Raw genomic sequence first — 27,212 nt, 5'->3', positions numbered from 1 at the left:
ACATTCCTGTGAGCTAGTGTGGACCCAAATAGCCATGTCTACCCTTAGAAGAGGGAATGATCAAAGGTGTTCCATGTTAAACTACGTTCCCCTAAAACACGTTTCCTATGATGTTGAAGTCAACACTCAGTAGAAGGTGGTCATTTTTTTGTGGATGGTCTTTACAGAGAATATTCAAGTTTAAATGAAGTCATTGGTATTGACCCAAAGGGGTGAAGGGTGTCTTAGGACATGGAGACAAACACAGAGGGAGACAAGCCAAGGACAGCCGGAGAGAAGACTACCAAGTGTTAGGAATGACCCTTCTACACACACGTTTCACAAAGCACCCTGTCTTACAGAGAACAGGAAGTGCGCTCCCAGTGCCGCTGGGATGCGGATTAAAAAGAAAACACTCCATTTCCCAGAAAGTAAAGCCGCGGTCTGGGAAATGACGCACAGCGGAGTAGGCGTTCTTGGGGACCACGGGGGCGGGACTTCCGACGTTCGGTCTCCGAGTGTCATTCTGGGTTCCCGGGCCCGCCCCTTCCCAGCGGTTCACGGCTCTGGGAAGGAGCGGGCTCCTGAGAATCGAGAGGGGCGACCGAGGAAGACCCCGAGGACAGAGGATCCACTTTCACCTTCCGCGTGAGGCGCGCGCTCCTTCGCAGCCTAGCACCGCTGCCCGCCGCACGCTTTTCGGGGCCTCACCGCCTGTGATCCCCATGGCGACGCCCGCACTGGTGAGTGGCGGGTCCCTGCTCTGGGTACTGGATCCTAGAACTCCAGCCCTTCCCGCGTCGGTGCCCTGGGATCTGGAAGCAGCGGGGTCCTCAGGAGGCTCCCGTGTCGGGCTCTAACCTTGGGGCCAGCGTTTCGCTGCCCTTGGCGTCCCTTCCCTGGTTCTGAAACGGAATGTCAATAGTAATTCCCTCCTGAGAGAACTGGACCCGGTACGTGTGTGGCTTGTGCTCAGCAGCACCCAGACAGCATCACTCTGTGGGCGGCTTCGGTGGCATCCCTGCAGCCAGGAGGGTGTCTCTGAATTGCTGTTTTGCTGGCAGGCAAAGGGACTGGGCTTACCTTCACAGCGAATTTGGCTTGCCCCCGAACAGCACTGAATCTGTCTTCCTTTTAACACATTTGAACTTGTACTGCAAAGCAAATCCGTTAAAATACTCGTTAATGACGGTGCTTTGGGGATGCACATACACAGTAGACCCACAGTTACTTTACAGCATGTCACTCTGTTCACTGTCAGCATGGGCCTGATCACTTTTAGGACTACTTTTTCCGTTTTCGTGTGTGTGTGTGTGTGTGTGTGTGTGTGTGTGTGTGTGTGTGTGTGCGCGCGCGCGCGCGCTGGTACACGTGTATGAAAGTGCAGGTACACTTTTGTGGGCATGAATACTCAAGCTTAAGTTTAATATCAGGAGTCTTCTTCCAATACCCTTCCAAGGTGTTGATCTCTCAATCAAACCTAGAGCTTGTGGATATGGCCAGGCTTGCTAGCTAGCTTGCTCTGGCTCAACTGTTTTCTTCTTTTGAAGCTAGACTTATAAACGAATCCCTAGGCCCACCCAGCATTTCCGGGGATTTTGCAGCTCTGAACTTCTTTCCTCTCAGTTATCCGCCATGCATTTTAACTGCTGACACATCTCGGGAGTCCACAGCTAGACAACCTCATGTTTCCTCACCTGGCCTGCGGTATCGGTCCATTCCAGCCTTGCTCTGTCAGCATTTGTGGGGTACAGGCACAGAAGGCACAGCTGTCTGCTGTCCTACCGCCCCCCCCCCAGCAGTCTGAGGAATTCCCTTGGACCTTTAGGGACTTCAAACTCATGCCATGCCAGGACCCGAAGCTTCAATGCTGAAAAGAATTTTAGAGTTAGTCGGGTTTGAAACTGAGTTGGGGTTTAATGAAAGCATTTTAATAGGGTCTTAAGAGGGAGGAGAGGGTCTTCACAAAGATCAGACACACCAGAAAGCATGGTTGTGGGCTTCTCTGAGAGAAAGGTGCAGTTGTTTTTTACAAAAGTCATTCAGGATTTTGGTGGGATTTAAATTACTATCATCAAAGGGTTGCTAAGAAACTTAAATAAGTTGGTGGCTGCTTCCTGAGGGGTACCCGACAGGACTATAGTCCAACGGGTGACAATCTGGCTCACACGGTCAAGGGAAGTGGGCCAGCAGCTGTAAACAGAGTTAGCTGATATGTTTGAGATTCTTGGGCAGAGTCTGGAGGGGAAGAGGGAGGCCCTATCCGAGGTCACACATGTTCTGGCCTCAGCCTGGCATGTTCCCTTAACGTGAAAATACCTCTACGCAGAAGGAGTGCCAGCTGCCAGCAGCCTTCACAGCAGATGTTAATAATGCCACATTCTTTTTAAAAACGTATTTATTTCATCTTATGTGTGTGTGAATGTTTTGACCAGGTGTATTTATGTGCACCATATGTATACCTAGTACCTGTGCAGGCCAGAAGTGGGCATCAGATCCCCTGAAACTGGAGTTACAGACAGCTGCCAGGTGGATGTGTTATGCCCACATCTTGAGTCCCCCAACAAGACCACCAAGGAGCCGATTTCTGATGCAAAGACAAAAGGTTTCTTTATTCAAGCCAAGCCCAGGCAGGGACCTCATCTGATACTTCGTTATAGCAAGTAAAGGAAGAAAGCCCCGAGCACTTATTACAAGGGATTTATATAGGAAAAAGTTTACAAGCAGTGGGTTACATATCTTAGTGTCCTAGGATTGGACGAGGGAGCTGGGGTGAGGTAGTTCTTTGAAGTTATTGGCTGAACTATAAGCGTGAAATTACTAATGGCTGACAGGATGTAGGGCATCTATAGAGACATACATTTTTTACTCCCTATATCCTGTTTTACTGGGTTCAGGATATACATTTAGATTTATTATTCCAGCCCTATTTCCACATGAGTTCAGTCACCAGTCAAGAGATACCTTGAGATGGGGACCAATGCTCAAAGGGGCTACTGATTTTTTTCCCCTTCAGATGATGGGAATTGAACCTGGGTCCTCAGCAAGAGTAACACATGGTCTTAGCCACTGAGCCGTCTCTCCAGCCCTGTGCTTCGTTCTTGATCCTAGCTGGGGAGGAGCTGCAGCCAGACTCCAGAGGGATGAGCAAGTGTCTTTCCCTCCCCAAGTCCCTGCAGTGTCCTGTAATTCTGTCCTGACTCAGTTCCAGGGTCATTTCAGAGAGTCCTCCCCTGATCGCTTCATCTAAAGTTCCTCTCAACTGCCCTCATTTCACCCCCTTTTGTTTTCAGAACCCTTAGAATTATCTGACTTCATTCAATACGTATATTGATACCCGAACTCTGTTGTTCCAGTGCGGGGGATCAAACCCCAGTCTCATACACTTAAGGCAAATGCTCTGTCACCGTGCTCGGTCCCCAACTGACTGCTAACATATTATTGCAGGTCTGTCCCCAACCCTGGAACGTGCGCTCCCACAAAGGGTGGACTTTGTGTTATGTATTTAGTAAGTGGTTAGTGAGTGAGACCCTGCCCTCCCAGGCGTCTGTCAGCCTCAGACTGGATCTCAACCTTCCCCCATGGTTGCAGTCTTCAAGCCATGCTGGCTAAAAAGCCCCAAGCTTGTTTACCCTCTTTTGTCACTTTGCCCCTGGTGTGTGACACTGTTCCTGGGGAGATGTGAACAAATGTCTCTTCACCCCACATAGGGAACTGGCAACAGACCAAATTAAAGATAGTACCAATGTAAGTAAACTTGTTGCAACTCTGTGGGTTTGGTCCCACAGATTTTGGCACCAAAATGTGGGTTTTGCAACTCTGGGGGAGAGGTATCCTGACCACTTGGGGAGTCAGGCAACCGCTGGAGCTGCAATGAGACAGCAGCCCTGGAGGGTGAGGTAGCCACTTAGAACAGTAGACAGCTGGAGGGCGAGGTATCCCAGATACCTCGAGCTGCTTCGAGAAGTTATTCTGACTGCTCGGGAGAGTCAGGCCTGGAGCTGCTAGGACAGTTCAGCAGGGAAGGGTATCCTGACTGCTCGGGAGAGTCAGGCCTGGAGCTGCTATGATAGTTCAGCAGGGAAGGGTATCCTGACTGTTCCAGAGTCAGGCCTGGAGCTGTTAGGACAGTTCAGCAGGGAAGGGTATCCTGACTGTTCCGGAGTCGGCTATACCTGGTGTGATGGGAAATGGTCTCCCCGCACGCAAGATAAAGCAATCCTGCTCCTCTCCTGGAGAACTGCTACAGCTGGGCTGTGCTCAGCTCCCACTTAAGGGGGCTTCCTAGCAGAGCTCTGCTTCTCTAGCCTAAGATGTTGCTTCTTTTGCTTCTCTCTGCAAAAGGGGAAACCCCTGGAGAAATGTAGCAATCTCCTCCTCTGGAGCAAAGTGTTACTTTTTCAGCTCTCCCTTGCTCTTTCCACTGAGGGACGTCTCAGCAAGGATCTTCTCTGCGCCAGTGAATGAAGATCTTCACACCCAAAACTCTTTTGAGAAAGAGATTTATTTGGGAGAGAGGAGTCCAGGAGAGTAGCTGCATCTACCAGGGTGGAGAGAACAGCCCACAACTGACCAGGCAGGGTGGTTTATATAGAATGTCTTGGGGGTGGAATCAACCAGGGATTGGTTAGGTTTTTTTTTTTTTTCTGCCTAGGGATTGGTCTATTTCGTGGGCTAGGGGCAGAGATGGTCCTGATTTCAGAGCCAAACTGTTTCTTTGACTGACTTTTCTTGGCTTTTTGATACTAATTCTAAGACCAGGGCATATTTCTTTCACTGACTCGGATTCTAGGGACCAAGAGTGTTTCTTTGGTACTGGTTTCAGAGTTAGGGCATGTTTCTTTGGTTCTGGGTTTGGAGATAAAGTGTTCATTTCTCTGGCTCAGGTCCTAAACCCAGGCTGTGTTTCTTTCCCTGGTTCTGGGCTCCAGGGCCAGGGTGCTACTTTCCTGGTCTGTGATTGGTTGGTTTCACAGGTCAGTTGGCCAGGGCCAGAGATGACTCTGATCTGAGTCAAACTGTGTTTCTTTCTGCCTTGATCTGAGCCATCTTTCCCTAGTTCTGGGCTCCAGGGTCAGGGTGGGTTTCTTTAGCCAGCCCCTTTTCCCTACAACCAAAGTCCAATCTAGTGAACCAATGAGTTTTACTGGAGTTATTTACAGGAATATTGGCAGTGGTTATTTACTGGGGCCCAATGACTGCAGACAGCTGTATCACCACAGCCCACTCTAGCATGGTGACAGCTCACAAAAGCTGGAAGTCTAGAGCACACTGCACTACCTGCAGGCATCTCAACAGTTTGGAGTGCAGCTCTTTCAGATGTTGTTATGGTCTGAGCCTCTTCCAAGGTAGCTCAACAGTTGGTGTCTCTTGGCAGGCCTTCCAACCTACATATGCTTGAGGAGACAAGGGTGTCTTAGTTAGGGTTTCAGTTGCTGTGAAGAAACACCATGGTCATGGCAACTCTTATAAAGGAAAATATTTGATTAGGTGTCTTGCAGTTCAGAGGTTTAGTCAGTTATCATCATGGTGGCATGCAGGCAGACATGGTGCTGGAGAAGGAGCTGAGAGTAGAGAAGGAGCTACATCTTGAGCCAACAGGCAACAGGAAATGGTCTGAAACACTGGGTGTAGCTTGAGCATATATGAGACCTCAAAGCCTGCTTCCACAGTGACACACTTCCTCCAACAAAGTCACACTTCCTAATAGTGCCACTCCCTAGGAGTTTATGGGGGCCAATTACATTCAAACTACCACAAGGGGTATAGTGAATCTGGTCAGTTTTGGGGACAACCTGAAACCCTTGAGTTGTCTACTTCCTGAGCATAGGGAGCTTCCCTGCAGGGTGGAGTATTATGTCTTGCAGGAAATTGCAGCAGCAGTCCTCAGATCTACTTCCAAGCTGCCCCTTGAATATGTGCTGCTCTGCTCTTTCCCTGCCCCACCTGCAGGGCTACAACGGGTTCTTGACCACCCTAAGGAGAGAATGTAGGGACAGGAGATACAAAGGAAAACACACCAAGTCTGGATTCTGATCAAGGTGCAACTTTATTTCTCCTCCAGAAAGGTTTATATAGTTTCTGCAGGGTGGGGGGATCAAGAAGCTGTCATCTGCATAAGGTGGGGCAAGCTAACAGGATGTTTGTATAGGATGTTTACAGGGTGAGGGTCAAGGGCTCTGACTCAATGTCCTGTTGCTAGGCAACCTGACTGTAAGCTGATCTAGTTCCCTGTCTTATCGGGGTGTCTGTATTTTTCCACTGACTAGAGATTCTGTCCTTGTCCCTGACATTTCCCAGTGTGCTGCATGCCACAGGATTATGCAGTGAGAGTTCAACTGTCATTTAGGAGGCCAACCCACCAGAAACATGAATTCTGTTAGAGGAACCCATCATACAAGGCGTTTTGGAATTACTGTCTTTTGGATAGATAGCTGTTCTTGCTGTAGAAGCCATAGCTCTTCCCATCTGTTACATTTATTGGGCATGATTTCCCTATGCATTGGTGCATCTGGGTGACCTCCCTCAGCTATGTGTGAAGGCAGTCACACAGTCAAAACCTTGGTTTCTCACAACCAGGTCTTTGTTCCGTTTTCCAGTATAAACTTGGAGGTCTGCCCTCCTGCGGTTATCTTTATTGGCAGGTGTTTGGTCAGTGTTAGTGTCCAGGCAAAAGAATCTCAATTGAGACTTTTACAGACACCTAAGGACAAAGAATTACAAGTCTGGATTTGTTGGTTCACAGCCCTCAGATAGGTAGGGAATAAGCTAGCCCTGCCAGCAGATAAGAGAGGTGCTGACCCAAACGAACCTCTCACTAACTTTAAATGAATTCCTCACTCCTTGTACTTACCTTCACCTCGGTTTATTAATATGAGATTTTAGCTTAGAGATTTACTGCTTGTGATAACAGGAAAAGTAATCAACCATTTGCTCAGTCTTGGAGGATGATAATCTCCCCACTGACCCGCTGAGATAATGCTGCTATAACCAGAATGGCAGAGAGGTGCAGGTTCCCTTTCTTGTGCAAAATAGGCTTAGATCCTCCCCTTGTTCTAACCGCTTAAGGCAAAAGGTGTAATCTTTAGATCTGAAAGCTTCTTTAAGGCTAACTGACAGTTGGTGAAAGTACTATAGTGGACTAGACACTATAAGTATTCCTCTGTTGCTTACATAGGCTGCCTAGTTACCAGACACTCCCTCCACCCACTGGGAAAGCGGTGCTCATGCTGCTTGGATAGAAGCAGTGAGGGGGAAGGGGGGAGGCAGTTTTTACCTTATTTGTGACTCTAGACTGATTATAGACTGGTAGCTTATTATCTAGCCACGCTTAGGAATGTAGTTAAGCGCATGGATTCCCTCTTAGATTCCTTTGTTGATTTACTCTCTTGTTGACCAAATGGGGAAACTTCCACTAACCACTCCTACCTTGTGCCATAAAAGAAGCTGACAGGTATTGCCCTGTGTGAAAATCTTATCTCTCTTCTTTATGACCCTGAGAAACTCAAGCCTTGTGCCTTGCATTGCCAAAGAATTGCTGATGGTAAGTAAGAACAACAAGGAAGAATAAAGAGAGTAAAGAAGTTTGGTGTGAGCAGATTCATTCCTTCGCGCTCAGATCCTTTAGATCTCGCTTGTTGTAGCGCCTTGATTGAACCCTGAAAGAGGACTTGAAGGCTGGCCCTGAAAGGACCTCGTTACCCGTGTGCTTCACAAGTAGACAGGAACCTGTTTCAGCCAGGAACCCACAGTAGGGTAGGGAAGCCTATGAGTGACGCCCAAAGGACCCTTTGCAAGGTTTTCACTCTAATCGTGGAAATGATGGAGGCTCCAGGGATCCTTCCAGGCTGAGGTTCCTCATGGAAAAAGCTTTTTTCAAGGAAACACAAGAGGACCTTGGGGGTCATGGGCTTTCATAAGTTGTGCACATGTTTCTAAGGAAGGTGAGATTGTGGCTGGCAAATCCTTACCTATGCCACATCCTTGCCCAAGATAGACATCATGCTCCAGGTTGCTACCCATGTTCATAGAGCCATGGTGGCCATTGTCCTTGATCACTTGGTTACCAGATATATAAGTAATCTTAGAGAACTGTGTGAATAATGGCTCATTAAAAACAAACAAAACAGTGTGAGCCAGGCCTGGTGTCTTGGGGCTTCTATTGCCATGGTAAAACACCATGACCAAAAGCAACTTGGGGAGGAAGGGGTTTATTTTATCTTGTAGCTTGTAGTCCATCAATCCAGGGAAGTCAGGGCAGGAACTTAAGGCAGGAAACTGGAGGTAGGAACTGATGCAGAAGCTATGGAGGAGGGCCGCTTATTGGCTTGCTCAGTTTGGTTTCCTATACACCTCAGGACCACCTGCCAAGAGGTAGCACCACCCACAGTAGGTTGGGCCCTTCTGCATAAGTCATCCATCAAGAAACTGCCCCACAGGCTTGCGTAGATGCCGATCCTATGGAGGGGTTTCCTCAATTGAGGCTCCCTCTTCCAAAATGACTCTGGCCGGCACACATGGTGACTCATGCCTTTAATCTCAGCCCTCAGAAGGCAGAAGAAGCAGGGGTGTGTGTGTGTGTGTGTGTGTGTGTGTGTGTCTGTCTGTCTGTCTGTCTGTCTGTCTGTCCGGGCATCTTCCTGCAGCCCCAGCTTCTGTGATCTGACATTCTCGTGTTTGGTTTCTTGGTGTCTCCTCCGCCAGGGATTATTATGGGAGAAATGGAGTCCCTCCCATCTCTGTCATTCAGGCGGTTGCTTCCCCACAGGAGGGAAGGTGACCAGCTCAGCAGGATGAGTGAGATGTCTTCACAGTCCAGCCAGCAGGGCCCACCAGCACGGGAGGCTCTCTAAGAGCTTGATCCAGCCGTGCCTGTGTACATGGGTCTGTGATACCTTAGGCTGATGTCTGGCATCAACTGCTGTGCACCTGATTAATTGATTAATTGAGGCAGTGTCTCCCCGTTGAATACAGAGCTCACTTTCTGGCTCATCAAGCTAGCCATCCTGCTCTGGAGATCCTCTGCCACCCAGCATATACATGGGCACTGGAATCTGAAATCCTGCCCTTATGACACAAGCCCTTCACCCACAGCCGTCTTCCCAGCCTGTTGGGACACGGTCCAAGAATGGAGTCATGTGAAGAGAATTCTGAGTGCTTGTGAGACAACGCCAAGGAAACAAGAGTCTTGTGACCTCAGTTTCTTCCAAACACAGACTTGTCCTTGGAATGTGTCTTCACGCCCCTTCCAGGTGTAGCAGACAGGAGTGAGTTGACTTCAGCTGTTGTTCACGTGCTTCTGTGGAAAGACATGTTTTTGCCACGTGCAGCCTGTCCTCGTGACTGCACATTTTACTCAGGTGACTGACTCTTCTTAACCCTCAGCGTATAAGTTGTCTGATGCACCGAATAAAGCTGGCTGTCACACGAGTTTTAGGCCCTGCTTTCCCAGGTTCACACCACTGACTGGAGCAGCAAACATCAGCCTTGCCTTTGGTTACCTTTTGTTTGTTTGTTTGTTTGTGACAAGGTTTCTCTGTGTGTGGCCCGGCTGTCCTGATTACTCAGCTATGATGGGCTCTAGTCAGGCCGTGCAAACCGGTGAAGCTCAGCAGCTGAGGTGGTGATCACTGTTTGAATTACAGTGTCCTCAGCCCCGGCTCCCTAACTAAGCCCAGCTCTTCTAACATCACAGCTCACCATAGGGTGTTCACCATCACACATTGTTTTGTTTCCTTCTCCAGCGGCTTCCCACACAGGAGGCTTCTCTCTCCCATCCCTTCAGAATCTGTCAAAGGCACCTCCATCTGGAGCCTGTGTGCCAGGCCAGGTCCTCAGGAGAAGATCTGCAGTTCAGGCTTTGCCTCTGCATTCTTGCTCATAATGAGGGAACAGGCTCCAGTCTTGCATGTGATCTACACAGCCACCCAACCACCTCTGTTTATTATCCTAGGCCTTGGTTTCATTTGAAGATGTGGCCGTGACCTTCACTGTAGAGGAATGGGGACATCTGGACCTGGCTCAGAGGACACTGTACCAGGAGGTGATGATGGAGACCTGTGGGCTTCTGGTCTCACTGGGTAAGGATCCATCTCTCTTCTGCGTGCAGAGCTTAAAGCTGCCTTCATTGTACCCTCTGTAGGCATTGCTGATTGAGGCCACCACCCAACTTCCTGCAGCCTCAGCTTGCAGGGATATGACAGCTTGATGCTCGGCGTTTACATCAGGGATCATTATGTAAGAAACGTAGTCCTCGTCACTGTCAGGCAGGCAGGCAGGTGTCCTTGTTCCACATCCCCGCAGATGGGAAGGTGAGCAGCTCAGCGGGGTTGAGGGAGCTGGCGTCACAGCCCAGCCAGCAGGGCCCACCGGGTGGGGCTCTCCCAAGAGGTTGATCCAGCTGTGATCCAGGCAAACGAGAGGCCAAGGCACAAGGAGCAAAAGCCCAAGGGCAGCGTGGCTGTGTAGCGAGTTCAAGACCGCCCCCCAGAAAAGACAAGGATTCTTCAGACAGGCAATAAGATGTTTGTCCCCGGCACTCTTGGTGTCTCGAAGCAGCAGAGCCTCAGCTAAGTGACTTCTTTAGTTCCTGTCGCCTCCATTATTGACACACACATCCCAAGGCCTGGGCAAAGTGGCAGCCTATTGTCGAGCCTTCCACTCATGCAGAAAAGAAATCACCTCCCAGCCCAGCCTTGAGTGGGGATTATGAGCTTGTCAACTTCATGCCATTATTCGGATGGTTTCATTTTTAGTGTAGCCTTTTAGTAACACCTGCACAGCAAGTGAACCGATGTCTAGGCTGTGCCCAGAACAGATCTTGGACCATCCCCGTGCTACAGAGTCTACATAACACTCACACCCAGTGTCTTCCACCTAAACCACTTTCCCTTCCTGCAGAGTGGCATGGAATGGAAGCCCATCAGGTCTCCCTCTCCCCAGACGTTCAGATGGTTGGGGGCTCTGCAGCCTGCTGTCCACAGTGGGGTGAACTCTCTTGGTTTGTGCTGAGTTGGAGGAAGTATGCCAGGAACAGCACCCTGGATGTGGGAACCAGCAAAGCAGGGTCCCTGAGGACAGGGAGCTCAATGAAGGGAGGTTCAGTGCTCCGCCCCATGGTCCCACCACTAAACTCCATGCAAGGCATGTGGCAGCTGTCAGCAACCTCTGCCCAGTGAATGCTGACTGTGTTCTGTCTGCCGTGTGGGATTTTCCAGTGACTTTCCCATGGCTACTCAGCTTCTCTCTGTAAGCCTTCACATTTGGAAACATGTCTTGTCATACTAGATCCATCCTGTAAGCCAGGTGTATGACTCCACCTGTTTAGATGCCCAGAGGCGCCACTGGCTCCTGCATGGCCAGCGTCCACCCCAGTTCTCCTGCCATATTCCCTGCTGCTCGGGGTCCTCAGGCTGGCCCTGGTAGGAGTACCGGATGAGGCAGGTCCAACTGGAGCAGTAAGCCTGCCTTGAACACCACAATTACAGGGGACCTTTGGAACCCAAGTGCTGGGTGCTTATGGCCAAAAATGTCTTTTGATTTTATTTGGGTTTGAAAGCAGGCCCTGCTAGGGAAGTGTGCTCTCCAAGCAGGTGGAATGCTTCTGACTCAGATTGACAGAAAACGCCTTCCAAGGCAGGGGTTGTAGCTCCCTCCCTGGTTTCTGGCAGTGAGCTATGCACTCCTGTAAACATGAGTTTTTAATTCTGTCCTTACCTAAATGCTGCTTTGTGTTTTTCTCATGCCAGGGCATCGCGTTCCCAAGCCAGAGCTGATCTACCTCCAGGAGCATTGGCAGGGAGTGTGGGCAGGGCAGAGGGGCCTCTCCCAATGCACATGCACAGGTAGGTGGCTGAGAGTGGCTGTGGGCACCAAGGGGCAGCTGTGCTGATGCCACAGCCTGGTGGGTGTCAGCTGGTGAGACCGTGGAGCACTCTCCTGTGGTCCCCTGGCTCCACACCCACCTCACACTCTGCCCTTGCTCAGACAACTTAGCCGTGTCAATAGTGATGCAGCGGTGGTTGTACAGGTGTTTGTCTCTGCTCTGCTGACTTAAACACCTTTGGGTAAAGCCGGGAGTGGTGTAGCCGGATCGTGCGTCAGTCCTGTTCACAGTGTTTTTGAGAAAACTCCAGTCTGATCTCCTTGGTGTTGGCGCTGATTCACATCTCAGCCGCAGTGTATTGACTGTCTGTCTCCTTGTGAGCATTTGCTTTTGTTTGTAGCCTAGATGATAGCTACTCTGGTGGGGGAGGTGGAATTGTATATATTATATAGCATTTATAGATAAGTTCTGGGAGATTTAACATTGTATTTTTAACCTCTTTTCCTATAGATCCTTACTGTTGTTCCTAATGTCAAGATTCATATAGATGCTATTGGCTCTGTGTTGTTCTGTTCACATAATTCACTATAGCAGACCTGGCATGTCTGTGCTTCTCACCTTCACTCTTGCACGTGCCAGAATCCTAATGATGTGTGTTCTCTGTCTCTCCCTGACTACTTCCTCATTTCCATAATTCTCACCTTCACGTTTTCTTGGTATTCAGGATTCTGTCAAACCTTTGTACTTTGTCCTCACTAACTACAGTGTCTGTCTGTCTCCCCAATCCCATCCCTCAGTTCTTCTACTTGGTAACTCTTATTCTCCCTTAGAAATAGGATCCTATACCAGTTTTTCTGCATATCCTCTGCTGATCTCTTTTGGCCTTCCATCCAGGCCGAATTAGGCACAGCTTCTCTCTGTTGTCATAGCATCATGATACTTCCTTATACCACATTGACTGTACACATTGTACCCATTGCTTTGCCTACCTCCCCCATTCTGGAGTTTGGAGTGACCTCTGGGCTCATATCTCTCTCTCCTCTATCCCAGCTTTTCCTCCTAGGTTTCCACTGAAAGACATTAAGAGCCCAAGCATGAGTGAATGAAAAAGAACTTATAAACATGGTTTTAAGACATAAGTGAATGCAATAATAACCTTCAGAGGCAATATTTTCATCTTCTGCTATACTAGTGTTTGTTTGGTTCTGTTTACTAATAAATAGACACCTGTTCTTGTTGGATTTCCTTTAGATGAAGAAGCAAAATCTGATGATGCCTCAAAACCCACTGCTCAGCTGACTTTCTGTTTCCAAGAACTACTATCACAGAGATCCTCAGAGGACTTCAAGTTAGGGCAGACCAAGGATAAAGAAACATGGTCAGAAATGCCAGGTGGGAACACAAGGAGAACAGACTCTTCCAAGGAGACATGCCCTGGAAAGCTGAGTCATAAACATGATGCTTTGGAGACAGATGATGGTCTCTGTTTACGAGTCTTACAGGCACAAGCTACTCCACGAGACTCTGCCCATGAACATAATTCTCAAAGACCCGAAAAAGAGCCTGTGATTGATGTAGGGAGTCTTTATCAATGTAAAGATTGTGGGAAAGTGTTTAGGAATAATTGGACCTTAGTATGGCATCAGCAGATTCATGCTGGAATAAAGCCTCATGAGTGCAGTGAGTGTGGGAAAATCTGTCATCACATGGCTGACTTTATTCAGCACATGAGGATTCACACCGGGAAGAAACTGCATAAGTGCATTGACTGTGGGAAGGCCTTCAGACGCAGTTCTCACCTCACTGAGCACCAGCGGATCCACACTGGAGAGAGACCCTATGAGTGCACAGAATGCGGGAAAACCTTCTCCCATCGTTCCACTTTCCTCCAGCACAAGACGACCCACTCTACAGAAAAGCCTTTCCTGTGCCCAGACTGTGGGAAAGCTTTCTACTACAGCTCTTCGTTTGCTCAGCACACGAGGATTCACTCTGGGAAGAAGCTGTATGAGTGCAGCCAGTGTGGAAAGGCCTTTACTCACTCCTCCACTTTCGTCAAACATAAGAGAACCCATACTGGAGAGAAGCCCTACGAGTGCAAAGACTGTGGCAAAGCGTTCACTCACCACTCCACATTTCTCCACCACAGCATGACTCACACAGGGGAAAAGCCCTTTGTGTGCAAAGAATGTGGGAAAGCTTTTTGTGTCAATGCAGCCTTCACTCAGCACATGAGAATCCACACTGGAGAGAAGCCATACGCGTGCAGTGAGTGTGAAAAGGCCTTCACCCAGCGCTCCACTTTTATCAGGCATAAGAGGACACACACGGGGGAAAAACCCTTTGGGTGCAAAGAATGTGGAAGGGCCTTTTGTGACACCTCTTCTCTGATTCAACACATGAGGCTTCACACTGGGGAGAAGCCCTATGAATGCAGCGAATGTGGAAAGGCCTTCACCCACCACTCAGTTTTCATCCGACACACTAGAACTCACAGTGCAGTGAAACCCTTGGAATGCAAAGAATGTGCCAAAGCCTTTTACTATAGTTCTTCCTTCATCCGACACATGAGAATTCACACTGGAGAGAAGCCTTATGTCTGCAGAGAATGTGGGAAAGCCTTCACTCAACCTGCAAATTTTCTTCGGCATAGTAGGATCCATACTGGAGAGAAACCCTTCAAATGCACAGTATGTGAGAAGGCTTTTTACGACACTTTTGCCTTAATTAGACACATGAGAACTCACACAGGAGAGAAGCCCTTTGAGTGCAGTGAATGTGGAAAAGCCTTCAGCCATAATTCTTCCTTCCTTCAGCACCGAAAGATCCATAGCAGGGTTTAAAAGATCAGGACAGTCTTCTGCAGTGTGTTCACCTCCATCCACACCTGAATAGCACATGCTAGCAAAACACTTTTCAATGTTACTATCAGGGAAAATCGTATGGCCAGAGAAATAATTTAGTTTCTGGAAATTCATACTGAAGAGACACGATTGTCATCTCTATAATGGCTTTTTGTGGTACATCATCATTTGTCATCTAAAGAATTATGTATTAAAAATCAGCCCAGCCTAAGCTTTGCACAGTATCTGAGAATTGTCTGGAGTAAAACCCAGTTTTGCTAGGCATTTAGGTAAATGTCAGCAGCAATCATCCTTTTATTTATACAGCAAACCTAACATGGGTATTTTAAAGCAGCAAGGAAAAAGGAGGAGACAAATGAGCAAAGGTGAAAAAATGTATGCATGACCTCTCTGATTTCCCTAGGAAGCAGTGAACTTGTCATGGTAGCGTGAGAGATCTAAAAGACCTCACCCCATGTGTTTTCACACCCCCAGAGAGCTGCACCATTAGGAGCACTATTCCAGCATTTCTTTTTCTTTTTTAATAAAAACTTTTCCATACAATATATTTTGATCAGATTCTTTTCCGTCCCCCAAACTTTTTTTTTCAATGGTTTTGATTATAGGAGCTAGTTTTGTTTGTTTTGTTTTGTTTCCTTTTGTTGGTGTGTGCCACTGTGCACATGTGGAAGTCAGATGATGGTTGCCAGGAAATTGAACTTGGGCTGTCCTACTAGGGTGGCCAGTGCCTTTACCAATGAGCCATCTCACTGGCCACCTTGCCAACATTTATTATAAATAAACCCTGATTTTTGTCCTTGAGAAGTGCAAGTAGTGTGACAAATAGAAAGGCCTGAGTCATAAATACTCATATACATACATCTTTATATTTGTAGTTGTCAGAGCCTGCCGACAGTCAGCTGGGTACATGGGTAGAGGCATGCGGATTGAAGAGACAATGAAGAAGACAGAAAAGAGTCGAGAGGTCTGCTGGTCAGTGCCGGACAGCCCCGAGTTTATTTCACAGCCAGCTTATATAGAGTCTTGAAGGACAGAGGTAGAACAATGCACAGCACAGGCGTTTGACCACTATCTATCCTGCCTTGCGTCAAGGAGCAGGCAGTTTCATTTTCTATCTCAGTGTACCTCCGGCTGGCATCAGCAGCCTGCGTCTAGTTAGATAGCGTGTTCCTTCCTGTGGGCTAGTCACGACTTTCTCACAGCCCTCAAGGAGACTCTGTGGGATAATTAGGTCTTTCTCACAGACCTGGAGTAAGCAAGCTTGAACTCTACTGACTCAGAATAGACTTAAGATTCAAACTGAGAAACTGAGTCAGTTGTGGGCTCCCACATGTAGTGAATTCTTATTTGTGATAGTTCTAGTCTTAGAATTTACAGTTCACCAATTTCAGTAATGAACCACTATTGCCAGGGAAAACTGAGGCTGTATTCTTTTTTTTCCCCCCGAGAGAGAGAGGGTTTCTCTGTGTATCCCTGACTGTCCTGAAATTTGCTCTATAAACCAAGCTGGGATTAAAGACCTTCACCACCACCACCCAGCTCAGACTCTATTCTTATGCACCTCTGGTTACTAAACCTTTTCATCAGCCATTCAATAGCTAAGCTTTTTCTATTTAAACACACCATACTAATATATACATATGTTAATATATTTATACTTACTGTTCTTTCTAATAATGATAATTATGCTTTTTTAATGTAATGGACTCAAGTACATTGTGAACTAGTTTGTTAAATACATGCATGCACAGTACATATGTTTAGCAGTTATGAACAGGAACAGTATTGACTACAGGGCTGTACTGTACAATACAGCCATACAAATATACTTCTAAAAACTTGAAGCCAAAGTAAATAACTCATTAAAATTCTAATTCGTTGGAGCTGCAGGGTGTGTGATTGGAAAGCATTACCTGTGATTCAACCTCTTACCCTTGGCTTGAGAGAGAGGGCCATGAAGTAGCATAAGAGGAAGACAGTTGTAAACGAAGGCAGAGTTTTCTGTCCCAACCACCCAGTCCCAAATACCATAATTATAAATGCTTGGCCAATAGCTCAAGCTTATTAATAGCTAGCTCTTACATTTAAATTAACCTATTTCTATTAATCTATGTATTGCCACATGCCATGGCTTTACTGGTCCTCTGGCATCTTGCTTCTTGGGTGGCTAGCTCACCTCTCTCAACTCCACTGGCTTCTTCCAAATTCTCAGTTTGATTGTTCTGCCTAACCTTATCCTGCCTTGCCATAGGCCAAAACACCCAATGAGAGCAACACATTCACAGCTTACAGAAGGACCATCCCACAGCATTTCCCCCTTTCTGTCTAATCAAAAAGGAAGGTTTCTAATTTAACATAGTAAAATTACAAAAAAAAGTTATCAAGCAATAATTATAATTACAATATCTAGTCTATTTGTACTTGACAAAATCAAAGAAAACACTGAATTTTCTATCTTGCTGAGTCTAAAGTTTCATATCTAATTTACCTTTTATCATAAATAAGGAAAACTATAACTATCTAGTCTTCAATTCCATCAAATACCTGAGGAAATAATATCACCTGAGTAAGCAGGAAGTGCAGGCAAGCGACTTCCAAAAAATGTGAGAAATGATAGAAACACCTGGCTGCCTGGACAGTCACCCAAGGTTTCTCTGTAAGTATGGGGTATCCATAGGCCTAGTATATCTGACAGACTTTTCTCAGAAGCAGGAAATTTTGAAGGACTGTCTAACCTGGTCTTGGCAAAGTTTGGCAGTCACTTTTCTTGTGTCCTGCTATCAAATTTGGACAGTAACTGTCAGCAGTTTGGGCAAGGGCAGTTTCTTTGCCCACATGGCTAACTTTTGTCATAACAAAAGCAAACTCCATATGGCGTTTCTTCAATCCCCATCATCTTCTCCGAAGTAGATCGGTGCTGCCAGGAACAGACATGTCTCACTGTCATAAAAAGCCTTATGTTATTAAAATATTTTAAATGCCATATTCTCTAGGTCTTTGAAGTAAGTGTTTGAAAAACATCTTTCTAAATATATCTGTATATGACCTTGAAAATATACATAACATGACTGTAAGTTTGACTATTGTAGATGACTATTAATCTGTATTTTTTAATTATACATTACATTTTTAATTGAGCTGCAAGTACCTTAAACAAGAGTAGAAATAGACATACAATATAACAGAAATAACTTTAAATTTGTATCAATAAACTAAAAATCAATACCAATATAAAATATGTAAGATTAACAGTTGGTTTTGGATTAAAGTATATTCAATAATCTACCTTTTTCCCATCATAATAATCTACCCTTTCCCCCCATCATTTCTATATCATATTCCCCTTTCTTCTTTTAGAAAGAGATTAACTATGACCGATAACAATTTGTAGCCAATCCCCCCTTAAATGAAAACAAACATTTATAACCAATATTTTGGGAATGTGGGTGTAGTTTTCTAAACTACTTCCTGCTGATTGGGGGTGCTGGTAATCTTTGAGGGACCCTGAAAAAAAACAGGATAATTGTTAAGCCTTAGCTGTAGTATTCTGTGATGTTGGATCATCTCAGTCAGCAGCCTGGAAGTTGTTTTGGATGCTGGATCACCTGGGTCATTGGTTTCCATTGGAGATTTTTCAGGGGGTCTTCCTTGATCACACCTGATTTTTCTTTTTCTTTGTTGGTTTGTCGAGGTAAGGTTTCTCTGTGTAGTTTTGGTGCCTGTCCTGGAGCTTGCTCTGTAGACCAGACTGACCTCAAACTCATAGAGATCTGCCTGGCTCTGCCTCCTGAGAGTTGGGATTAAAGGCATGTGCCACCACTGCCCAGCCATCTGATTTTCCTTAACTCAGAATGAATCCACAGCCTCTCATTTCCTGTGGAAACAAAATCACAACCTCTCCCCCAAAGTAGCATGCCTTTTGACTTAAATTTTAGAGTCAATATATTTTTAAAATATATATGTTGGTTTAATTTAGTAGCTTTTACAATCAAATGTCTCTCAGCGGTTATCATTCACCCATTAACAGACAAAAAAATCCAAAGAAAACACAATAATTTAGAATTCAGACTCTGTATTATTCATCCTTATATGGCTTATCATATTTTTATTACTCTTCTCTTTTTAAGGACATTACTTTATTATTTTTAAATCTATGTCTGTCTCCATTCTTCTCTTTCCCAAGCCTATGTATATTTTTAAACACACTGTAACTTATTTAGAGGTTTTTTTCCATCTGAATCTGTCCTTATTGCCCAGTCCCAAATACCCAGCAGCTGCTTCCCAACTTACTATACAGAGCCTTATATTAATTATAAATGCTTGGCCGATAGCTCAGGCTTATTAATAACTAGCTCTTACATTTAAATTAACCCATTTCTATTAATCTGTGTATTGCCACATACCATGGCTTTACTGGTCCTCTGGCATCTTGCTTCTTGGGTGGGTGGGCTCAACTCCACCCCTCTTCCTCCAAGTCCTCCATTAGATTGTTCTGCCTAACCTTATCCTGCCTTTCCATAGGCCAAAACAGCTTTATTATCAACCAATGAAAGCAACACACATTCACAGCATACAGAAGGACCATCCCACTGCAGACAGTTTTGAGAATGACATGTTCACATGTTTCAGGAACTTCTCACCATTTGTTGACAGTGTTAGTGTCCCTCTGTACAGCTTAAAAACTAGACCAGCCGCATCTGTCTGACTTTTCCTGTAAAATGTTATGTGTGTCCAAACATATGGGAGACAGTGAGGTTGGGTTTATAGCTTGAAGCTGCATTCAGTGGTAGGATTTCACTTTTACCTAATTGAAAAGTGTGCTGTCTTAGTGCTCTATTGCTGTGAATAGACACCATGACTATGGCAAGTTTTTTTTTAAAGATTTATTTATTTATTAAGTATACAGAAGAGGGTGCCAAATCTCATTACAGATGATTGTGAGCCACCATGTGGTTGCTGGGAATTGAACTCAGAACCTCTGGAAGAGCTGCCAGGGCTCTTGACCTCTGAGCCATCTCTCCAGCCCGAGGTGTGAATTTTTAAGTTCTTTGTGACCATGGACTGAGGTATTATTCAACCAGAAAGGCATGGTATTTGCCTTGGAGATGGCGCAGCTTGGCTGGAGCAGCTGTGGGAACAGTGCCAGTCTTTCTGAGGTACCTGGGCTTTCTTCAACTTTTGAAGAACTGGCTTAGTTTTCCTTTTTATATGCCCAAGAATTTAAGGTTCCATATATCAATAGAGTCACCTTTAAAATCACCATTGATAACTGACACAATTGTGTGGTCTGTCAACAGGGCAGTGGAGGGCATTTTAGGAGTAAGTAAACAGCATCATGAGAAGCAATACACGAATCTGCTGCATTGGGAAACAAGTGTCCCTTACCTCACACTTCTGTGTTCCTTCACTCTAAACACTGAAGGGTGTGTGACACTCAGGGGACACATAAAGCTGGTTCCACCTAACAAGACATCAGTGCTTATGAAATACGAACATTCTTGGGCTTACCTCAGACCAACTGAAACACAAACTCTTGGGTTAGAGCTTAGCAATGTATAGCAAGCTCTCCCAATGATTCTGAAGTATCACTGAAGTTCTTTACACTGAGTGGTTATTTAGAGTCCATCCCACAGCAATATACAGAATACAGAAATGATGCTCAAATAACTTTTCTTGAAATGTGTTCATAACACCCATTGGAAATATACTTTAACATATTTTCACCAAAAGAATGACATTCTTAGCAGAGACTAGGCCATGTTTTTCCTAGGTTTTCCAGTCTTGAAAGGCTATATTGTGGCTAAAATTAGTTCAAGAAAAATAGTGCAAGAAACAGTGATAGAGTTGGAGAGATGGCTTAGTGCTTAAGAGCACTTGCTGATCTTCTGGAGGACCTAAGTTCAGTTCCCAATACCCATGTGGCAGCTCACAACCACCTGTAATTCCTGCTCCAACAGATCTGTCAGACGCCCTCTTCTAGCCTCCATGGGTACAGGGTACTGTATGTGAGTGCACAAACCCATCCACACACAGACTGATATACATAATTAAATAAATCTATTAAACAATACTTACTTAATACAAATTTTATATGCAAAATGGTTTTTACTAAAGGCTAAAATTTTTATTATTATTTTCTCCAGCTTTGAGTTTCAACATTTTACATTTGCTAAATCCACCAAAAGACTAAATATCCTCACATGCCCATTAGTTAAAAATGCTTCTATCTAGAACTGAAAATGCAAGCTAGTGCTATAAGAAATACATATTTTAAATGCTTGTTTTATAGAATTCAATATAATTGCAAAGAAAGATGACACATAATGCCTATGTTCTTCAGGTTGCTTGACCACTAATCTGATGTCTAGCAGGATAACCCTTACTGAATGCTGCTATAGTTCTTACACCAGATCTCTCTCTGGTCTAATTTCTTTGCTAGAGAGTGAAGGTTGCACAATGGATGGATTCTGAACAATTTCTGTTTTTCTATAACCCACAGCTTCTTTTCTCTGTGAACCTGAAAGAGTCGGATTTCCTTCGGTCTTTCCTATATTTGACACAAATATCTTTACTTTCTGGTTCAGTGTGGGTTTTCTTATGACAGTTTGATGTGTGATATTTTGATCATATTCTGATAATAAAGCTTGTTTGGAGTCAGAGGCACTAGCTGACCAAAATTAACCATAGAGTTTTGGAAGACTGAAGACAGATAGGAGACAGGAAGCAGTAAGGTAAGGCTGGGAGAAGATCTCAACCTTTTTGGGTTGAGAAACTGGAGAGAGAGGAGGTAACCGGTATCTTCTCTGCTTCTCTGATTTTTTAGGTTCTAGCCCTCACAGCTGACTCCCGAATTTTTATTGATAAAGATTAATTAGATTAATGCTTCATCTGGCACCCAACATGGGGCATGAAAGCATGAGATAGCCACTCACCCCTGGTTTTGCAGCTGCTGCAGCCATGCCAGCAGCCACTGCCAGGAGCTGCAGTCACCGCTGGTAGCCATAGCCACATAGCCACAGCTGCGGCCACCAGAGATGGCTGGCTTTTCCTTCCTTGCTCCAAGCCCTCTGAGTGAGTCTGGGATTTTCCTGTTGCAGCCTCTCTACAACAGTCTCCAACTGCCACACAAGCTCCATTGGCCCTAAACTCCATAGGTGCCTGGGCTCCAAATGCCACTGGAGTTAGCTACCCACCACCAGCTGGCTCTGCCTTCAGGAAGCTCTGCTCTCACTTCCTGCCTGTCACATGTGCTGCTTCTACATGTTCCTATGTCCACTTTTCAGACAGCTGGCTCCTTGGCTCTTTTTCCCCTATGGGTTGTGGGCTTCCCCTGGACTCCCTCCTCAGGCTGCTGCCACACTTAGGTTAGCCACATTGATACCTGCTCTAGCTTCTTTTGTTGTTGCAACCACCACATACTCTCAGTTTATAACCACTTGTGAGTAGTTGCAGCTGTCCTCAGCCAGGCTGTGCACCACCACTGCCTGTGTTCTCCACCCAGGCATGCTACACAACAACAGCCAGCCTCACACTTCACTATCATCATCAGCAGACATCTGGGAATTCTTTTTTTTTTTTTTTTTCAGTCTTTTGAGACAATGTTTCTCTATGTAGCCTTGGCTGTACTGGAACTCACTCTGTAGACCAGGTTGGCTTCCAACTCCCAAAGGTCAGCCTGCCTCTGCCTCCCGAGTGCTTGGTTTAAAGGCGTGTGCCACCACCACCTGGCCACCTGGGAATTCATAAAGATGGGAATTACTTAAAAGAGAGAGAGAGAGGAGGTTTTCATCCCTACATTAAAAATGGGAAATGTGCCGGGCGGTGGTGGTGCACGCCTTTAATCCCAGCACTCGGGAGGCAGAGCCAGGCGGATCTCTGTGAGTTCGAGGCCAGCCTGGGCTACCAAGTGAGTTCCAGGAAAGGCGCAAAGCTACACAGAGAAACCCTGTCTCGAAAAAAGCAAAAAAAAAAAACAAACAAACAAAAAAAATGGGAAATGTTACAATGCATGGAGTTAGGTCTCTGTATAGTTCCACACTGAATAGTTTGAAAATGGAACAATTAGATGAAGGGATAATCAACTTAACTGGCATTGACATAATGTCAATTATAATCATTATCATTTTGGTACTTCTTGTTTTATCCCTAGAGAAGTTGTTTGATATCAGTGCCAAATATGAAAAATTGACTGATAAGATAAAATCCTTAGAAAGACAGACTAATGAAACTAAGAAAAATATTCACACACAGACAGAGGAATTTAGAACAGACGCTACTGCAACATTACATTATGAAACTGAAGAGAAGTGGCCCAAGGTAATTAGAAAACCAACCTTAAGTTATCCAGTTATCACTCAAGAATGACCACCAGATGATAGGCATCCCCAAGGCTATTCAGAAGTTAACTGGGATCCTATAGAAATGTTAGATTTGAAGAGATTTAAAGAAGCAATAGTTTCATATGGTATGCATTCACCTTTTGTGAAGCAGATGTTAAAAATTCATGGGCCACTCAGAACAGAATTATTCCACAAGATTGGAAAGATTTAGTTACAGCAGCATTGGAAGCTGAACCTCAGTTACAGTGAAGGACCAAAGTCCAATATTGTGCCAAAGTCTCAAGAGACCAAACCTGGTGCAAAAACATAGTCTTTAATATGAGTTAACTCGGGCTTCTCCATCCAAGTGACACAGCAGGAAAGACCTCGAGTAGCATGGGGTCAGGGCTTTTATAGTGGCTAGATAAGCGGGGCTTGGAGGATTCCAAAACTGCATAGTTACAGACCTGGGATTGGCTCAAGCCCTGTTAGGGGTATCTGGACTGAGCTGATTGGCTATTTTGGGTCTAGGGGAGTTGCAACATTTTAATCTCAGCAGAAGGACATCTGGAGTTGCTTTTCATCTGGAGAGTTTTCGGCTGAGGACTCAGAGGCATTCAGTCAGAGGATTCATGGAGCTGGTGAGATGAGATGTGGCAGTGGATTGTTCCTTTGTCTCTCTGATCTTTCAGCATTTACCCCAATATCTGGCTCTGTGTTTTTTATTAAAAAGACCATTTAGTAATTTGAGCAACACTGTATGTCCAGATTTAGCTTATATATGCTCTCAAAGTTAAGCCAAAACATTTGTCTAACTTAGATGTACCTTACGGATTTTGTTCCCCTGACCCTCAGACACCTTTAGAAATATGAGAATATAGTATTTAATATAAAAGCTTTTTATGATAGAGGGACATGTCTTCTCCTGGCAACATCCTGTATCTCCTCCAAGGAGACGGATGGCCACAGAAGAACTTCCACCTGGAGACTAGCTTCGGGTGTGACAGGGCCAGCCACAGAGAGAAAGCTGCTTTGTACCTTGAACTGCTGCTGAGACCTGTCCAGACTGTGACTAAGAGGAGCAATGGGGATCGATTGTCCACCCTGCTGAGACCGGTAGGTCGAGCTCCCCAAATTTCTACTCCACAGGAAAAAAAAATCTATAAGATCTTCTGGGCTTGGCAGCTAGCTAAGGCAAATACTGCTTCTGGGGCTTGTGTCCCCCAAAGACCACGGAAAGACTCGGGATTGCTGCCTGGGTGGCTGGAAGACTGTCTCACTTCTGCTTATTTACTTATCCCCTCAGATCTGATGGTATTTCATGACCAGGATACCAATAGACTTGCCAGTTTTACAACTCTCCCCCAACCCCAAGGCTACAAGCACCTTGACAGCTCTTAGGAAGTTTCCTGTTAAAAGGACAGACAGGTGTGCCTCATTCACAGACTCCATACAGGAAAGACTGGTTTATAAATGCAGTTTTGATAGACTGGTAGAGCACTGACCACAAACAGTGTTTAGGGGTCCTTAAATTTCTTAAGGATTCTTAACCCTTTTGCTATGACACCAAGATAGAAGTCTGTTGCAGCTGTTTTACAGACACCTGCAGGTTCCTGCACAGGTGCACCCCTCCTGCTAGACGTGTGCCAAGGCCAATCCACAGGGGGCCCTCCAGATACGGCAGCCCCTATACCAGCTCCAAGGATGCCAACCGGGTGAGTACTGACAGGTTGATTTCACCCATGTGTGGTGGTATTCTAATTGTACTGAAAAATGATTTTGATTGTATGTTAATAAATAAAGTTGCCCGGGGGTCAGAGCTATTAGAGTCATAGACAGAGTGTGGCGGTGGTGGCACGCGCCTTTAATCCCATAGATCTCTGTGTGTTCAGGGATACAGCCAGCATTGGAGACATATGCCTTTAAGACCTAGGGGGCGCCGGGCGGCGGTGGCGCACGCCTTTAATCCCAGCACTCGGGAGGCAGAGCCAGGTGGATCTCTGTGAGTTCGAGGCCAGCCTGGGCTACCAAGTGAGCTCCAGGAAAGGCGCAAAGCTACGCAGAGAAACCCTGTCTCAAAAAACCAAAAAAAAAAAAAAAGACCTAGGGGGCTGTACATTCAGACAGTGACGAGGCAGTCACGTGTTTGGGTTTACAACCAATGAGAAGGCAGAATGACTGGAAAATCGAGTTACACACAGGAAATAGCTCTCTTTTCGGAAAGCTGGGACAGCAGGAGGAAGGGTGAGATTTTAGCTCTGAGCTCTGACCTCTCGGCTTTCTCTTTTACATTGTTTCTGTGTTTCTTATTTAATAAGATGGTTGGTTACATCTACATCTGGCGCCCAACATGACATGAATCCATTAAAAACCGCTTGGCTTGGCGGCAGGTCCGCTTTCCCGCAAGGGCGGCAGGCGACGGCAGGAAGCAGCAGGCGGCTTCCTAGTCCGAGCAGCGGCTTCTTAGCCCAGGCCTAGGTCTGTGAGCAGCTTGCTTAAAGCCGGTGCTACAAACAACTCAGACCTGCCCTGCCGAACAGGGCCCTGCCTGTAAAGCCAACGCACGTGGTCGGTGCTTAAGGAAGCCAGACCCAAGCCTTGACTTGGCACAAGAGGGAACATATGGCTGGATTTAAGCTTTAGCCGGCTACGCTTTCTTGTGCATTCTCTCTCTCTCTCTTTCCTCTCTCTCTCTCTCTCTCTGGATTTACACCTGGGACACTAGGTGGCTGTTTTGAAAATCCCCTCGGATTTCTACTGTTCTACACAGATTTGGTAAGTCATAACATATCAGATATTTTAAAGGAAACTATCTAAAAGAGAATTTTTTTCCACATTAAAAAAAATGGGTTTTATGTGTACATTGGAAGAAAATTGGTTTTTGTTCAAAATTTTAGGCAGTATGACAATGGAACAACTATATAATATTAGTATTGGTGGAATTATGCAGCTTATCACTATGCTAATCCTCATTTTAATATTTAAAAAGATAGTCAATTTAAGTGCCAGGATAACAGCTTTAGAAGAACTTGTTAAACCTGTAAAAATTCAGACAGAAGAAATTAACAGTGAAGTTGTTTCAAGTCGGGATCATAAGGTTACAGAAAAAAAGCCTGTTTTCACACAGTCACCCTTAATTTATCCTGTAACTGTACAGCAGATGCCTGATCAAATGGCTACACAAAATATTTGGGCTCCAATTGAAATGTTGGATTTAAAAAGGTTTAAGGAGGCAATAGTATCTTATGGCATGCATTCCCCATATGTAAAGCAAATGTTAAACTCTTGGTCAACATATAATAGGATAGTACCACAGGACTGGCGGGACCTTGCACAAGGTGTTCTGGAACCCAGCCAGAGACTTCAATTTCTGACCTTGTTTAAGGAGGAGGCTAAAAACATAGAAAAACAATGGAGGGATAAAGGAATACAAGTTTGCCAGGATCAGCTTATTGGAGAAGGCCAATATGCTTCAGTACAAACACAATGTTTATATGATGTCCAAACCCTAATTTTATGTTGAACGGCAGCCTTGAATGCATGGGACAGAGCTGAGGAACCAGGAAAAAAATCTGAGTCATTTACAAAGGTGATGCAAGGCCCAAAAGAGTCTTTTACAGATTTTTTACAAAGACTGGCTTCAGCAGTAAAGAGAATGGTCTCGGACTCAGAAGCTGGTAAGGCAATAATTGAATCTTTGGCCTTTGAGAATGCGAATGCAGCATGCAAAAGAATAATCAGGCCATTAAGGGCAAGATCTGCACCTATGGAAGATTGGATTAGAGAAACAATTAATGTTGAGGCTGATGAGCATGATGATACGTGGCTAGGAGAAGTAATTTCAAAAGGTTTGAGGAGTGTTAGATGTTTTGGATGTTATACATTTTAAACTTTGTTAAGATATGAATGGTCATATAGAGTACTAACTAATTCTAGAAAAAAGGCTTCAATTAGCTGCATATATATGTCTATGTGTTCGAGTCTCTTATCAGTTTTCTGCAGGAAATCACGGCCAGGCCTAACATCAACTGAAGTCTCCAGAAAGAAGATGGGGCCCCACAACAACAACAATTCCATGTGGACAATAATAATACCATTAAGCTGACAAACATCATCCACAGATCAGCTTTGAACTACAAGGTGCTCAGAGCAATTTTGAGATGACTAGCTGAGATGATCCAGTCTCAAAGACTACTTGAATAAAGACTTGAGATAAACCCTGAACTT

The 27,212-nt window shown here is 45.3% G+C and overlaps 1 protein-coding gene across 1 annotated transcript; it reads left to right on the top strand.

Annotated features, from left to right (window-relative positions):
* The first annotated feature begins 473 nt into the window (after window positions 1-473).
* On the top strand, window positions 474-15,212 carry Znf599 (zinc finger protein 599). Its single transcript, XM_028877799.2, has 4 exons — window positions 474-722; window positions 9,932-10,058; window positions 11,727-11,822; window positions 13,055-15,212. Exons 1-4 carry the CDS (start codon window positions 705-707, stop codon window positions 14,644-14,646), a joined length of 1,833 nt encoding a protein of 610 aa, XP_028733632.1. The 5' UTR covers window positions 474-704; the 3' UTR covers window positions 14,647-15,212.
* The last annotated feature ends 12,000 nt before the right edge of the window (window positions 15,213-27,212 follow it).

Source organism: Peromyscus leucopus, chromosome 1, assembly GCF_004664715.2.
Source record: "Peromyscus leucopus breed LL Stock chromosome 1, UCI_PerLeu_2.1, whole genome shotgun sequence".
NCBI classification, from domain to species: domain Eukaryota; kingdom Metazoa; phylum Chordata; class Mammalia; order Rodentia; family Cricetidae; genus Peromyscus; species Peromyscus leucopus.
This window is presented reverse-complemented; position numbering and strand designations above follow the sequence as displayed.

Bases quoted from the DNA above. Each gene is read 5' to 3' on its own strand.
- Znf599 (XM_028877799.2), top strand. The intron at 10,059-11,726 runs GTAAGGATCCAT...TTCTCATGCCAG, and splicing joins TGGGCTTCTGGTCTCACTGG to GGCATCGCGTTCCCAAGCCA. The intron at 11,823-13,054 runs GTAGGTGGCTGA...GATTTCCTTTAG, and splicing joins CTCCCAATGCACATGCACAG to ATGAAGAAGCAAAATCTGAT.